At 40.4% G+C, this 14,500-nt stretch overlaps 2 protein-coding genes across 2 annotated transcripts; one reads left to right on the forward strand and one right to left on the reverse strand.

The window, feature by feature from the left end:
* Window positions 1–334: 334 nt before the first annotated feature.
* On the forward strand, window positions 335–2,517 carry LOC103709450 (gibberellin 2-beta-dioxygenase 3-like). The gene is made up of 3 exons (XM_008794774.3): window positions 335–846; window positions 951–1,296; window positions 1,625–2,517. The coding sequence occupies exons 1-3, from the start codon at window positions 353–355 to the stop codon at window positions 1,862–1,864; spliced, it is 1,080 nt and encodes a 359-aa protein (XP_008792996.3). The 5' UTR covers window positions 335–352; the 3' UTR covers window positions 1,865–2,517.
* Window positions 2,518–4,376: 1,859 nt separating this feature from the next.
* Window positions 4,377–5,186, reverse strand: LOC103709529 (uncharacterized). Its single transcript, XM_008794940.2, has one exon. The coding sequence runs from the start codon at window positions 5,184–5,186 to the stop codon at window positions 4,377–4,379; it is 810 nt and encodes a 269-aa protein (XP_008793162.2).
* Between the last annotated feature and the right edge of the window lie 9,314 nt (window positions 5,187–14,500).

The following is a 14,500-nucleotide window of genomic DNA, read 5'->3' on the forward strand; positions in this document are numbered from 1 at the left end:
CTGAGTCATGCACGGTGCAATGGACCTCGCGACTTAGTACAATAACCACCACTTGATCGTTTTCAGGCTTAAATAGCGAAGGATATTCTTGCCATTTGCACCACCGTGACAATGACACGTTGGAAAAGAATAGAAACGAAATCCCCAAGCTCACCCTGGTTTGGAAATGGCTGGGGGAGATATTTGGGAAGTGGATTAGCATTCATAGAAGTAATTAAATACAGAGATTACAACCCACTGTATTGCTGTAGTCCACTGTTATCCCTGTTCCCATGCAACCTTCCACCTTTAGGCGCCCTCTGCCTTGTAGCCTTCCAATTATATATAGCTCAGGGAAACCCCCCCTTCTCTCATGCATCTCCTTGAGAACCCTCCTCTCCTCCGCCTTCCCTACAGCCAACTCCATTTCCAGAACTCCTCTGTTTTGCCATCCTTTCTCAAAGCCATGGTGGTCTTAGCAAATCAGGTAGACCAAATATCCCTTCTGGGCGCTCCAAAACCCGACGCTTACTTCTCCGGAATCCCCGTCATCAACCTCGCCGAGACAGGCTCTGCAGACGCCATAGTCAAGGCCTGTCAAGAGTTTGGCTTCTTCAAAGTTATTAACCATGGGATTCCCATTGATATCATGGCAAAATTGGAGGAGGAGGCTGTCAAATTCTTCTCCCTGCCTCAGGTGGAGAAGGAGAAGTCTGGTCCTCCCAACCCATTTGGCTATGGAAACAAAAGTATCGGGCCTAATGGTGATGTCGGTTGGGTGGAGTACCTCCTTTTTGCGGTCACCTCCAAGCCCTTCTCTTACACATCAATGCCCGTTCTTCAAGAACCATCGGCGATCTCGTTCCGGTGGGAACAAAGAGAAAATATAATGTTCTGTTCTCAGAGCTCTTCTGTTGTTCGCGCCCCTTATCTCTAATCATTGTTTTCTATTGCTCGTCTATTGCTTGCAGCTCTGCTTTGAATGAATACATATCAGCAGCGAGGAAGCTGGCTTCTGAGGTGCTGGAGTTGATGGCTGAAGGTCTGAAGATTGAGCCAAGGAATGTTTTCAGTGAGCTTGTGATGGATGAAACGAGTGATGAAATCTTTAGGCTTAATCATTACCCTCCTTGCCCTCTCCTTCAAGGGCTCAACTGCAGCTTGACTGGGTTTGGGGAGCACACTGATCCACAGATCATCTCAGTCTTGAGATCAAACGACACCCAAGGCCTTGAGATTGCTCTGAGGGATGGAAGCTGGGTCTCAGTCCCTTCAGACCAGGAGTCCTTCTTCATCAATATAGGCGATTCCTTGCAGGTAATTTCCCATTCCAACCTCCACTTAACTTTTCCCACGCTTGAGCAGAGAAGAAACTTAAAAAGATAAAAAATTGACATGTTCTTTCTGTTTTAAAGCCACTCTAAGTATTGACCAGAACTCCAGGTTAGTTATTGTAGCCCGGTGTCTCTCTGGTTTTCCTTGGCGAATGGAATGAACCAAAGACGAAAACATCTTATGTTCTAATTTTAAGATCCATAAGGTGGTTCAGCATAGTGGTTTGTTACAGTTTTAGTTCCTTGGTGTTCTTGGTATTTTCTTTATGCATATTTGATGTTTTTGTTGCTGCTGCTGTTGTTGTTTACAGGTTATGACAAATGGGAGGTTCAAGAGTGTAAGGCACAGAGTTCTGGCCAATGGTTTGAAATCTAGGGTCTCCATGATATACTTTGGAGGGCCACCCCAGACACAGAGGATTGCACCCTTGCCACAGCTGATGGGAGAAGGGGAGCAGAGCCTCTACAGGGAGTTCACATGGGAGGAGTACAAGAAGGCTGCCTATAAATCAAGGCTGGCTGACTACAGGCTTGGCCAGTTTGAGAAGTAGTGGGGGGGGGGGGGGGGGGGGGGGAGGTCATTGGTGACATGTTTTGATTCCGTGCTAGCTTTCCTACCTCGGGCTGTTTGGTTGGTCTGGCACGGTGACCCAAGCTAGTGTTAGCCAAAGATAGAAATAGAAAAGGTTTTTCATTTCTTTCTTCCCTTTTTTTTTTTTTTCATAACTTCTTCCTTTCCTTTGCTCTTGTTCTCTCCTCGACCCTTTATACAAAGTCTTGAATGTAAAGGGCCTTTTCCCTTTCGAATAGATATGGTTTGTTAAGGAAAGATGTTTAAGCGCTATAGCATCTTCCAAAAGCAAGCAGTGCTGTTTCGCAGCCTTTTGCCATTGTTTGTTTGAGCTTGATGGACACAAGAGAAATGGTTTGGGAGGTGGGGACAATAGTCACAAGTTTAGTGGGTGGGAAAGTTCACCTTCAAAATTCAAGCAGAGATCTCGCCAAAAGTTTCAGGAAAAACCTTGGATAAGATACTCCAAAACTGAAAGAAAAAAAAAAAAGAGAGGAGAAATATGATGTTATCAATACACTAACAAGGAGGAAGGCATAAGAATGAACATTAGTAACCCATGGCGTCAGTGGTTTGCAATTCATGGGATTTTCTTCAGTTTGTCATGAATAATTCATAAATAAAATTGTAAAATTTGTATTTGATGGCAGTTATCGAAGAAACTGATTTGGAAAACAATTTGGCAAATTATATCCAGATAATAATAACAACCATGAATAATTTTTCTCTGAGCAATGAAATCAATGGTTATCTTAGTTTTGCCTCTTCTAGCATTTCTGTAGTAAGTCATGAACAGTAGTAAATAAAATTATAGATACATATTGGATATTACTTATTGATGAAACATCTCATCAGAAAACATTTTGGTTTCTAGCAAAAAAAAAAAAAACATTTTGGTAAATTATCCAGGTAATAAAACAACCATGAACAATAAACAGCATACAGTAGATAGGACCAATGCATATCTTTTTGCTTCTGAGCAATGAAACCAATGGTTAACTTGGTTTTTCCAGTTTTAGCATCTGGACCCCGACCACCAGCAGACACTAGTTAGACCAATGGCTATCTTTTTTGCTTTCCGAGCAACGAAACCAATGGTTATCTTAGTATTGCCTATTTTAGCATGTACACTGCTTCTCTCTCTCTCCCCGAAATCCAATCCAGGTACTGCCATAAAAGCTGGTCCTTGGGAAGGAGATGGAGCAGCCTTTTAAACGAGAGGAGAAGAGGGGTTGTGCATGCGCATCTATGGTGGCGACTCTCTGAAACAAGGGACGTACAGCAGGAGAAAAAGGAAAGGTGAGTGGCAAAGGGACCCACACAAGGGAATCAAGTGGGCCATAAGAAGCGCAGTCAGATTAATGGGGTCATTCCTGGTCAATGGTGAAAGTAAAAACTGTGTACCGAACTACGAATGTTCATAAACGCACCATCAGGGGACTTCCTTCAGACCATTGGCCATAACCTCTGAGGAACTGTTCCCGGTGCAGGGAATCGATGCTATCGAGGGCCCTGGCCCTCGCCGCTGTATCACTGCAAGTCCTCAAGGCAAAATTTCTTTGCATAAGGTCAGACTCTTGAACTTCTTTACCGTCTTTCTAAGCCCCAGGACTGCGCACTATCAAGGGACTTCCTTCAGACCGGTGGCCATAACCTCCAAGGATCTGTTTCTGGTGCAGGAAATCAATGCTATCAGAGGGCCCTGGCCCATGCCACTGTACCACTGCAAGTCCTCGAGACAAGATTTCTTTGTATAAGGTCCGACTCTGAGCTTTCTTACCTTCTTTCCAAGCCCGGGACTGCGCACTATCAGAGGACTTCCTTCAGACCGTTGGCCATAACCTCTAAGGTGCGGGGAATCCATGCTATCAGAGGGCCCTGGCCCATGCCACTCTATCACTGCAAGTCCTCAAGACAAAATATCTTTGTATAAGGTCCGACTCTCTTCTTTTTTACCTTCTTTTTGAGCCCAGGACTGACTCCCCTCCTGCAGCACCTCTTAAAAGTTTCATTTTCACGGCACGTATTCGAGTGTTCTCATAAACTATAATATTTAATCATAGTATCATATAGAAACTATCAGCTAGTTTTTTTTTTTTTTTTTTTTTTTTTTGTTGGTACATCAGCTGCTCATACTAATTAGTAATCTCGCATAAGCACAGCTAGCTGAATCAATGGGAAAAAAGCGACACAGTGACGAAGGAACAGAATCATGCCGAGTCCAGAGGATCTCTTCAGAATGTTGGGCAGCAAATAGGGCGACCTAATCAGCAGCTTTGTTCACCTCACGATACACATGCACAGCCTGGAAAGCACTACACTTCCTCAGTAGCCGGTGGATGTCGCCTAGTAGCAGGTGCTCTGCCCTTTCTCCTCCAGTATGCGCTCAATCACCACGGCTGAGTCCCCCTTAAGGAAGATATACCCAGCCTCTAACACATGCCTCGCATAAGAGAGTCCCTCCCACGCTGGCCTGAGCTTTGCCCCAAAAGCTAATGCCTCGAAAGTATGTCCGCCCCCCCACCTACCCACATGGAATCGCAGTCCCTAATCACACATGCAACTCCAGCATTGTCTCCACCAGCAAACAGACTACCATCAAAATTCACCTTGAGATGGCCAGGGGGTGGGGGCTTCCAAGAAACAAGAACATACATGGGCACTACAATAGCAGAGAGGGAGTCCCAGATATCCCGAGCCATTTTAGATGAATCAGCCTCGGTAGCCTTAGTAACTTCCCCGGCCTGACGGAGAGATCTTTCTACAACAGTCCTCAGGGGTGCCCTCCTATCCTTGATAATCCTATTGTTCCTGTCCAGCCAGAAGTGATAAGCCAAATAGGTGCCAGCAATACCCCACCCAGCGGTGCTCGAAGACCGCATGGCATACCTCACATACCGGAGTAGATCCCCTGGTGACATGGTGGATCCCTGCAGCGGAAATGAGGCTCTCCTCCAGATCTGTGTGGCCCGTGGGCACTCAAGCAGAGCATGGCTAACAAACTCTACCAAATCCAAGCAATTCAAACACATTGGGGATATCCTGACCCTCCTTCTAACCAGCAGACTCCTAGTCGGCAAACAATCCCAGGCCACTTGGTCACTATGGACCCACATCCTCCAGATCCATCCACCATCAAATCGCCTGGAGGACTCACCACCCATCACTGTATGTAGGTCTGTTGAGCGCACCTTAGCTCTCCCTGTGGCCACCCAAACTAGCATGTCCACTGAAGCACCCTGAGGTAACGAGAGAGCTAGGATCCTCTCGGCTAGCTGCGCCCCGAAAGCCTTCCTCATCATCACCTCGTCCCATCGGCCCTCTCTGGGGATAAGCAGAACATTGACTCCGAGACTGGCCAATCTCGTCGAGTCGACCATCATTGGCACTCGGTTTCGCAGTTGCTCCGCCACCAATCTGTCCTCCAGAACATCAATGGATCAACTATCACCGAAAGCCCATCTGATCGTCAATAGCATTGACGGGGCATCACAGTAGATATCCCTCTAAATAAAAGAGCAAAGACGCTCGACTTGAAAATCTGCCATCGTCGTGTGCGCTCCATATTCAGCCCTCAATAAGGTGCTCCACAGATTGTCTAGCTTCAAGACAAACCTAGCGGCGCGCCTCGCAGCTAGTACCTTCCATCTCACCACTAGTGAGTGAACCCCCATGCCACCCTATCTGAGCGGCTGGCAGACCACCTCCCACGCCCTCAGATGAATGCCTCTCCTGCCATCCCGCCTGTCCCATATGAAGTTTCTGAACATATGCTCCAAAGACCTCAATAGTGGGAGTGGAACAAAAGTATTCACCAACATATACACTGGTATCAGTCATTTAATCAGAGGCAAGATATATATATATACATATACATACATAAATACATACATACATACATATATATATATATATATATGGAAATTGATAACCTACTCTCTGTTATGTAGGTTATCAATCTAACCATTTTTTCTTAGACAAAAAATACCCTTACTTTTTATAACTCTTAAAAGGTATTTATGTCTTTTTACAATTCCACATTAACTCACTCTCTCAACTCCCCAATTAGTACTCTCTTCCTCTCTCTCTCTCTCTCTCTCTCCGGTGTATATATATATGTGTGCGTGTATGTATGTATGTATATATGTATACATGTACATATATGTAGATACATATATATATATATATATATATATATATATATATATATATATATATATATATATATATATATGCATGTACGTACGTATATATACATACATATATCTATCTATATATATACATACATCTATATGTATATGTATATGTATATGTACATACATATATATGTATGTATATGAGAGAGAGAGAAAGAGACCATTAATTGGGGGGGTTGAGAGGGTGAGTTAATGTGAGATTGTAAAAAGACATAAAATATCCTTAAGAGTTATAAAAAGTAAGGCCATTTTTTATCCAATGAAAAATGGGTAGATTGATAACCTACCATAACAGAGAGTAGGTTATGGGGTGATTCATGAATGACAGGCAATCGAAGTGGACCTCTCCAGTAACCAAAGAGGCTTAAAGCTCGGAACTAAGGTATAACCGCTTGTGCATGTTAGAATTCTTTTGTGAACTGCAGCTAGTCATCTTTATATCAATCAGACCACTAATATATCTTTATAATTCATGAGAGAGATGGGCCATTGTCCCCATAAAATTTCAGAAAATGTGTGTTGACTATTGGAGCCATCATAGGAATTGCTAGATTCGATTCATGTGACTTTGCAACTTAATGTTACTGCATTTGGACTTCTCCCTGTTTTACCACATAACAATTCTTTGCTTTGAATGCTCTGCCCTAACTATTCCAAATAGAAAACCATATATTCTGTTAGGAAATCTCGATCGTATCAAACATTCCGCCACTTCTTCTACCTCCATCTACGAGCTATTTTATATGGCATTTCATTTCATTTCTTTGTTTTCTCTTTCTGCTTTCTTTGAGCGATCCCCTGTTTACATGGCATTTTCAAAAGATAAAAAAGAACAAAAGCCTGGATTGTGAACTACAAATTGCCGACACTATGAAAGATTTGAGACTAGACATCCTCCACGTTAGTGTCCACACCTGTCACTCCACGATGGGCTCAAACTTCTAGCCTAGAGGTCATTTTCCCTAGTTATAGAGTGTGCCGCCAAGTGGTCGACTCGGTTTCAGAGGATGGAGGCATAGACGCAACGAATCCGTTTCAGATGGTGGAGGCATGGACACGCCTCGACTCACATATGGATCATCAGAGACCCAAACTAATCTTGGTGTGGTGTCAGCCATGAGATAAGCATTTTTGTTTCTCTTTTCGAGACAGAAAGAGCTAGAGATCATCTGCCATATTGCTTCTCACTTTTTAAAGCGTTAGCAGATTTTTTTTCAACGCAAACAATAAAAAGCATCAACGATATCTGACTTTTTTTGTAGCACTATGTTCAATTTGACAGCAAGTGGAGCCCGAACTGATCCCACCGATCTATCCATATACGAGGATGAGCTGAGCGATGATTTGATGGGCGAAAGTCATAGAATCTTGTTGTGATCTTGTAGCAAACTTTCTCGTTCTCTTCGTTTAGGACAGAAAATGCCAGAGATCGCCGGCCATCACTGCTAAGTTCATCATCCGTGAACTGAGCTAAAACGATGATTTGATGGGTGATTGCAGTACGACTTCTTGCAAGATTGGCCTAGTCGGCTCGTCATGAAGTGAATCCGTGGCATTTGCTGCATTGCCTGAATCTTGATGGATGAATGGCCCCACTTATACTCCTCCTAGTACCAAGGGTGGGCATCACGAGAACCACACGCAGTTGCACGTCCGGATAGAGTCATATTTTATATCTGGAGTGAGCCTCGAACGTGCCCGGGAGATGGATTAGGTCATCACTCTGTACAATGGTGGGTGGTTGTTTCATGCCGGCAGGATACGCAACAGCATGATTTTGTTGGGTTTTGCTGCCATGAATCATGCATCCAGAAACGTGTGTTGGTTGTATGGATGACATGCGCTGTTCTGCTTTAGGGACACCTCATGGGCATCCCGTGCACTTTTTGAGGCCGCGGGTGGCACACAATGGATAATATTTATATGGATATGGCCCTCCTTATCTGGTTTGGTTAACTAAATAACAATACTAATAATAATAATAACAATAATAATAATAATAATAATAATAATAATAATAATAATAATAATAATAATAATAATAGTACTAATAATACTAACAATACTAATAATACTAAAAATAGTAATAATCCTAATAATAGTAATAATAATAATAATAATGGAAACAATACTAATAATGGTAATAATTATTAAAATGGTAGTGATATTAAAAATGGTAATTATACTAAAAATAGTAATAATACTAGTAAAATACATATAATGATAATAATACTACAAATAGTAATAATATGAATAATACTAATAATAGTAATAATACTAATAGTAGTAATGATATATAATATTATCATAATTATGACATAATATATAATATAATATAATATCATATAACAATATTGTAATATAATATAATATAATGAATTAGAATCTAATCTAATAATTGATTATAATATATTATATTATAGTATAGTATTATAATATTACATTATTATTAAATATTATTATATTAGATTGTATTATTGTAATATAGTAATTTTAATTTATATTATATGTTTATAGTACAATAATATAATATTATTATAATATATTGTATAATACAATATAATATAATATCTTATTATAGTATTAATAGTATATTATAATATAATAATAATAATATAATATGATGTTTGCGATGATATGTAAAATTATTCTTATAGTATGATATAAGAATATATTATATGATAATTATGTATTACTATATTATACTATTATAATGTAATAATAATATATTATGATATGATGTAATGTGATATAAGATGTAATATGAGTTTTTTGGTGGGCATTTTGGTCCTCAAAATTTTTTTATTAAAACTAAACGGCTTTCCGACATTGGCAAGAAAATACTTTTGAGAAGAAACTCCAAAATAATTTTTTTTCTAAATAGACGTTTTTAGTTTCTAAATCCTTTCTCTTGGAGCTTTCTGCTTCTTTGCAATGTCATTGTTACAGGGTTTTCACCCGAGTTTTGATGTGCAGGATGTCCCTGGCTAGACTTATGATCAATTTTTTTTAGACCACTATTTGACCGAGGATAGCATAGATTGTGTAAGAAGATAGGAGAAGAGATGCATGTGCGCTTCATGACTTGAAAAAGGAGACCAGATGACCTCTCAAATTGGTCGATGATCGCTTGAGATGGCAGGATGATAGCTCGGGATCAACGAGAATTGACACAAAGGGAAGATGGGAATGAAACAATACTGTTTAGAGAAGGTAAAGGGCTTAAGAAGGAGAAGGTTTTTTGGTCATTTGGGATGACGCGCAAATATTTTTGGGTAGCGAACGGGTCGCAGGATCGTAGTGGGTCAATCCGCTAACTTAAACAACATAATTAAACATTTTTAAACCTGAGAAGATGAGTGTGCAGCTCAGGAAAATTCGAGGGGTGAACATGTAATGTTATAATACAATAGGTGCAAGTAAATAAAAATTGGCGAACTGAACTTTTTTTCATTTTTGAAACTTGCTTTTTGGCTATCTATATGGATAGTTTTTGTACCTTCAAGCTACCTATGTTTATATATTTATTTTTTAAAACAGGGATTGTGGAAAAGATGACCTTGGATAAGGGCTGGACAGTGGACACAAATCCAAATAATTCGTATCAGACTCCAATGACATTACCAACTACGTACACCACTTCGAACTCTCTACTATATTTAACTTGGGTGTGACTTAAATCTATCATTGGAGCTTTTTCTTGGAAAAAAAAAACTCCATAATGGGGTTCATTTTTAGCCATCTTAACCAGCGTCTTTCAAATATATAGCTATGTTATCCAGTAACACGCACCTCGTCGTCATTAGAGCCACAGTACATCGAATCCAAAAGTTGGAAGTACAAACTTCGGACTCAAATTAGTTGCCATCAACTTCTAAGATGACACCTCTTTTCTTAGGCACTTTGCTGTTGAATTGAAAGCAAAGCCCAACCAAGTTGGATGCCTTCCATCCAGACTCGAGATGAATGGGAGACACCCCAAACCCCCAATACCCTATTTGACTTTGGAGAGAAAAAATTTCATTTACGAGAGCATCCCCCTGTAAACCATGGGGAGAACCTTCTCCAAGCGTCACTCTCACCTTTAAAATAAAGCAACAGCTAGCTAAAGTGTAAAAAAGCAACGGTTGAGAGATAACACACCTATCCTTCTCTCTTCTCTCACTCAGGCCCATTTAGGGGAGTTATTGGCAGTAGAGCTTTTGGAAGTAGAACTATTAGAAATAGAGTTTTCTAAAGTAGAGCTTTTATAAAAAACTGTTTGTTGTTTGGTAACTATATTTCTAAAGTGTTGTGGCATTTTAACATGTGTTTGATAAACAAACTGAGAAAATACTTTTGATATGACAAAATGACTGTAAACAATATTACATAGTATTATATAACAGAGCATAATAAAATATAATATGTATTAATATATAAATATATAATATAGTAAAATATTACTATAATATAATATAATATTATTATAATATAGTAATATATATTATATTCTGTATCATAATAATTTAATATAATATTAAATTATTTAACATAACATATCAATATATTATGATATAATGCAATATAATATTATATTTATAGTATAATACAATAACAAAGATATAAAATATTATAATTATTAGTATAAATTAATTTTTCATAATATAATACAATATTAAATTATTTAATATAACATGTTAATGGATTATGGTATAATATAATATTATATTATATTTATCGTATAATATGATAATAAAGGTATAAAATATTATAATTATTAGTGTAAATAATTTTCACCCTTCTGCATGTTTTCAAAATTATAAAGGGACATTCTGTGTAATTGTTATATTTTATCACTTGTATTTTAGTATAAAAAAATTTTCCGACCGGGTCTACAGTGCTTTTCCGAAAAGCTCCAATATGAAGCTTTTTCCAAAAAGCTGTTTTTAACTTTTTCGAAAAAGCTAAAACAATTTTCTGAAATTTTTACCAAATATTTTTATTTAATTTAAAAGTATTTTTAGAGGGTCAAAAGAATATTTTTTGGCATTCCAAAAGCTCCAACCGGTGCTATAGTCCTTCCATCCTGGCGTGCCGGTTTAGGAAACCTGTCGCTGTAGTGTAGCCCTGCTTTAGTTTGGTTTCAGAAGGTTCCTGAGTTCAATTAAGGCTGAAAGGAACGTTTAAAGTTGGATTTGTATTGCTAGTTGCTTGCGTTTTCTCCTGCTTACTGGCTACTCGGGGCACTGTGCAAAAGCAATACATGGTTAGCTTCTAATCACATTGGACCGGTGGGGGCTTTCAAGCGTCTGCTTCAGCCATGATTACTTCCTACGATAATGGACTAGAAGTATGGTTATGATGCCACCATAGTCCAACATAAAGGAATACTGTAATGAGGGCCGACTTGAAATTGGGACTAGTATGCCCAGGCAATTGGCTTGTTTAGAAGAAGCTTTTATCATCAAGAAAGTGCCAATAGAGTTTATGGGCCTCATCTATCCCAACCTTTTTCTTTGGATCACCATTCATCCATGAAGCGTAGGCCCAACAGAAGCCTACCCAAACCAAGTTGGCTTTACTCTAGCCGGAAAATCTTTCCATCTAGCCTTCTAGGGCATCAAAAGCTATGTTTTCTATGTTTTTTTTTTTTTTTTTTATTTAGGGAGAACAACCCTGACCAGAGTTTTTTTTTTTTTTTTTTTTTCTTTTTTGGTGATTTGGGTTGGATCCTATTTCCAACCTAGTAAAATCAAGGTTTGTGTTTGTTTTGGATTTTCATGATTTCATCAAACACTTGGACGTGCCCACCCGATTGCTCCCTTTGAGCGAAAATATAAAGGGTGCCCTTTTTGATATGGAATGATATGGAACGTAACGGGTGCCTTTAACACTGCCTGTGATGGCCATGGATCAACATTCTCTCGAGAAAACACTGCAACAAAGATGGATTTTAGTGACCACTTCTAGTAACAGCTATAAAAATTTAGTCACTATGTAGCATTTTTAGAGGCAAGCAGTGGTAGTTGCCCCACAAAAATTATATTAGTGGCAGCCAGAAAATATTGGTCACTGCATGAAGACCTTTAGCGGTGGCCACAAACCACCGTCAAATCTGAGAAATTTAAGCCGACTCTCTGATATTCCGAATGTCCTTCAACAGTGTGTTGCTGTAACAAGCCACAGAATCATCAGATTGGTTAATCCAGTTTACAACCACGGCTTAAATCCCCTCCAAACACACATATTTAGTCTGTTTCCTCCCCTGCAGCTCACTAACTCTGAAGCAGGGACCTAAGAGGAGACAAAGGAACGAGAGCCAGTGCAAATGATCTCTAATTATAGAACCTGCTCCGGCTAAGTTCCTAAGGACAGATACATTAAAATTAACCTTCAAAACCCTGAAGGTTTGCGAGAGGGTGGGGGTACCTAACAAACTTGCATAGGATCAAGATTAGATTGGCTCACTGAGCCAGAAGCTCTCCAGTACCTTGGGTCAATGAATGTATCCTTTGCTTGAGGGAGACTCCAGCGACATATTATTGGCCATAACAGAGATCCAACCAGCATCCCTTTCGAAGTAGCTTGAAATAATCCTAGATTCCTGCTACTCCACAATGACAAACCAGCACGGTAGATAACACTCCTATCGTTAACATTTAGCTCTCTCGTTTCCCAAAAATGGAAGTGGATTCTGAAGAATTTGTTGCGAGATGCTTGAAAGCACTCACCCTTCGATCGTACTATTCCCTTTCTGGATCCAAACTGCGGAAAGACGAATCGAGAAGAAGAAGAAGTAGAGAATAAAATCAAACAATCACAAAGACAACAATTTTACGTGGTTCACCCCAATACGGGTTACGTCCACGGAGGCCACACGCACAGATTCAATATATTCAGCAAGGGTTACAATGATCTCTCTTCCTGTTGGAGATTGCACACCTAGGGCTTACAAGAGAGATAGGACTCCAAAAGAAACTCACTACGGCCGCTCTCATCTCACCTAGGGTTCACCAAAAAACCCTATTTATAGGTTTTCAACACATAAGGAAACTTCCCTACGAAAAACCCTAAGTCAAAAAACCCATCTTGCCATCGTTTCAATCAATCCCGTGATCAGGAGTCGACTCCTCACTTTCAGGGGTCGACTCCTGATAAGTTCGAGTCGACTCGGACATCCTCGGGTCGACTCCAAGTATCAGCACCGAAACTGGCACGTTCTGTCTTTCTGAGAGAGTCGACTCCTGCAGGGCTGGAGTCGACTCCTGCAAGCAACCCAGAAAACTGCTCTCTGTTTCTTCACTGTGGCAGATGCGAGTCGACCCTCTCATCCCTGGGGTCGACTCAAGCTTCATAGGAGTCGACTCCAGCTCTGCAGGAGTCGACTCCATTCAGTTGGCACAGACTTTTTCAAGCAAACTTGAGCCGAATTCAATTTGCAGTCGTTTCGAGTTTCGAGGCACATTTTTCTCAACAATCTCCCACTTGCCGATAAACAAGCCTGAAGCAACCGTAACCCCATCAGCAACATGATCTCCAATCATCCTCCATGTGTGTGAACCTCTGTCTTCACTTCTAGCTGTGAAGACCAATAGAAGATGCACATATGTGCAACTTCTCAAGAGTAACTACCTTTGTCAACATATCTGCTGGGTTGTCCATTGTATGTATCTTCTCTAGCCGGAAAAAATCTTCTTCGAGGAGTGACCGAATAAAGTGATATCTGATATCAATGTGTTTGGTCCTTGAGTGAAAAGCAGCATTCTTTGCCAAATGTATAGCACTCTGGCTGTCGCTATACAACTTCGCATCGCCTTGCTCCATGCCAAGCTCTTTCATCAAACCTTGTAACCAAACCATCTCCTTGCTCGCTTCAGTAAGAGCAACGTATTCGGCCTCGGTCGTAGACAATGCTACAATCTTCTGTAGTTTCGAAACCCATGAAACTGCAGCACTTCCCAGCGTGAACACATACCCGGTAGTACTCTTTCTGCCATCAATGTCTCCAGCCATGTCAGAATCCACGAAACCATATAGGCAAACATCAGGACCACCATAGCATAGTCCTAAGTCTCTGGTTTCTTTCAGATACCGCAATATCCACTTCACAGCTCTCCAATGCTCCTGGCCTGGATCGCTCATGTATCTGCTCACCACTCCCACTGCATGGGCAATATCCGGTCTCGTGCAAACCATGGCATACATAAGGCTTCCGACCGCTGATGAGTAGGGTACATACTTCATCTCATCTCGATCATCCTGCGTAGTCGGACACTCCTGCTTTGATAACTTGAAGTGTGCGCCCAGCGGAGTACTCACAGCTTTAGCCCCGTCCATATTGAACCGCTTCAGCACCTTATCAATGTACTCTGCTTGAGACAACTTCAACGTTTTAAGCTTCCTGTCCCTGCTGATACGCATCCCAAGGACTTTCTTGG

The sequence above is a fragment of the Phoenix dactylifera genome, chromosome 9 (genome assembly GCF_051530095.1).
Source record: "Phoenix dactylifera cultivar Ajwa chromosome 9, Ajwa_hap1_PhDact_Kaust_v1.1, whole genome shotgun sequence".
Classification (NCBI taxonomy): domain Eukaryota; kingdom Viridiplantae; phylum Streptophyta; class Magnoliopsida; order Arecales; family Arecaceae; genus Phoenix; species Phoenix dactylifera.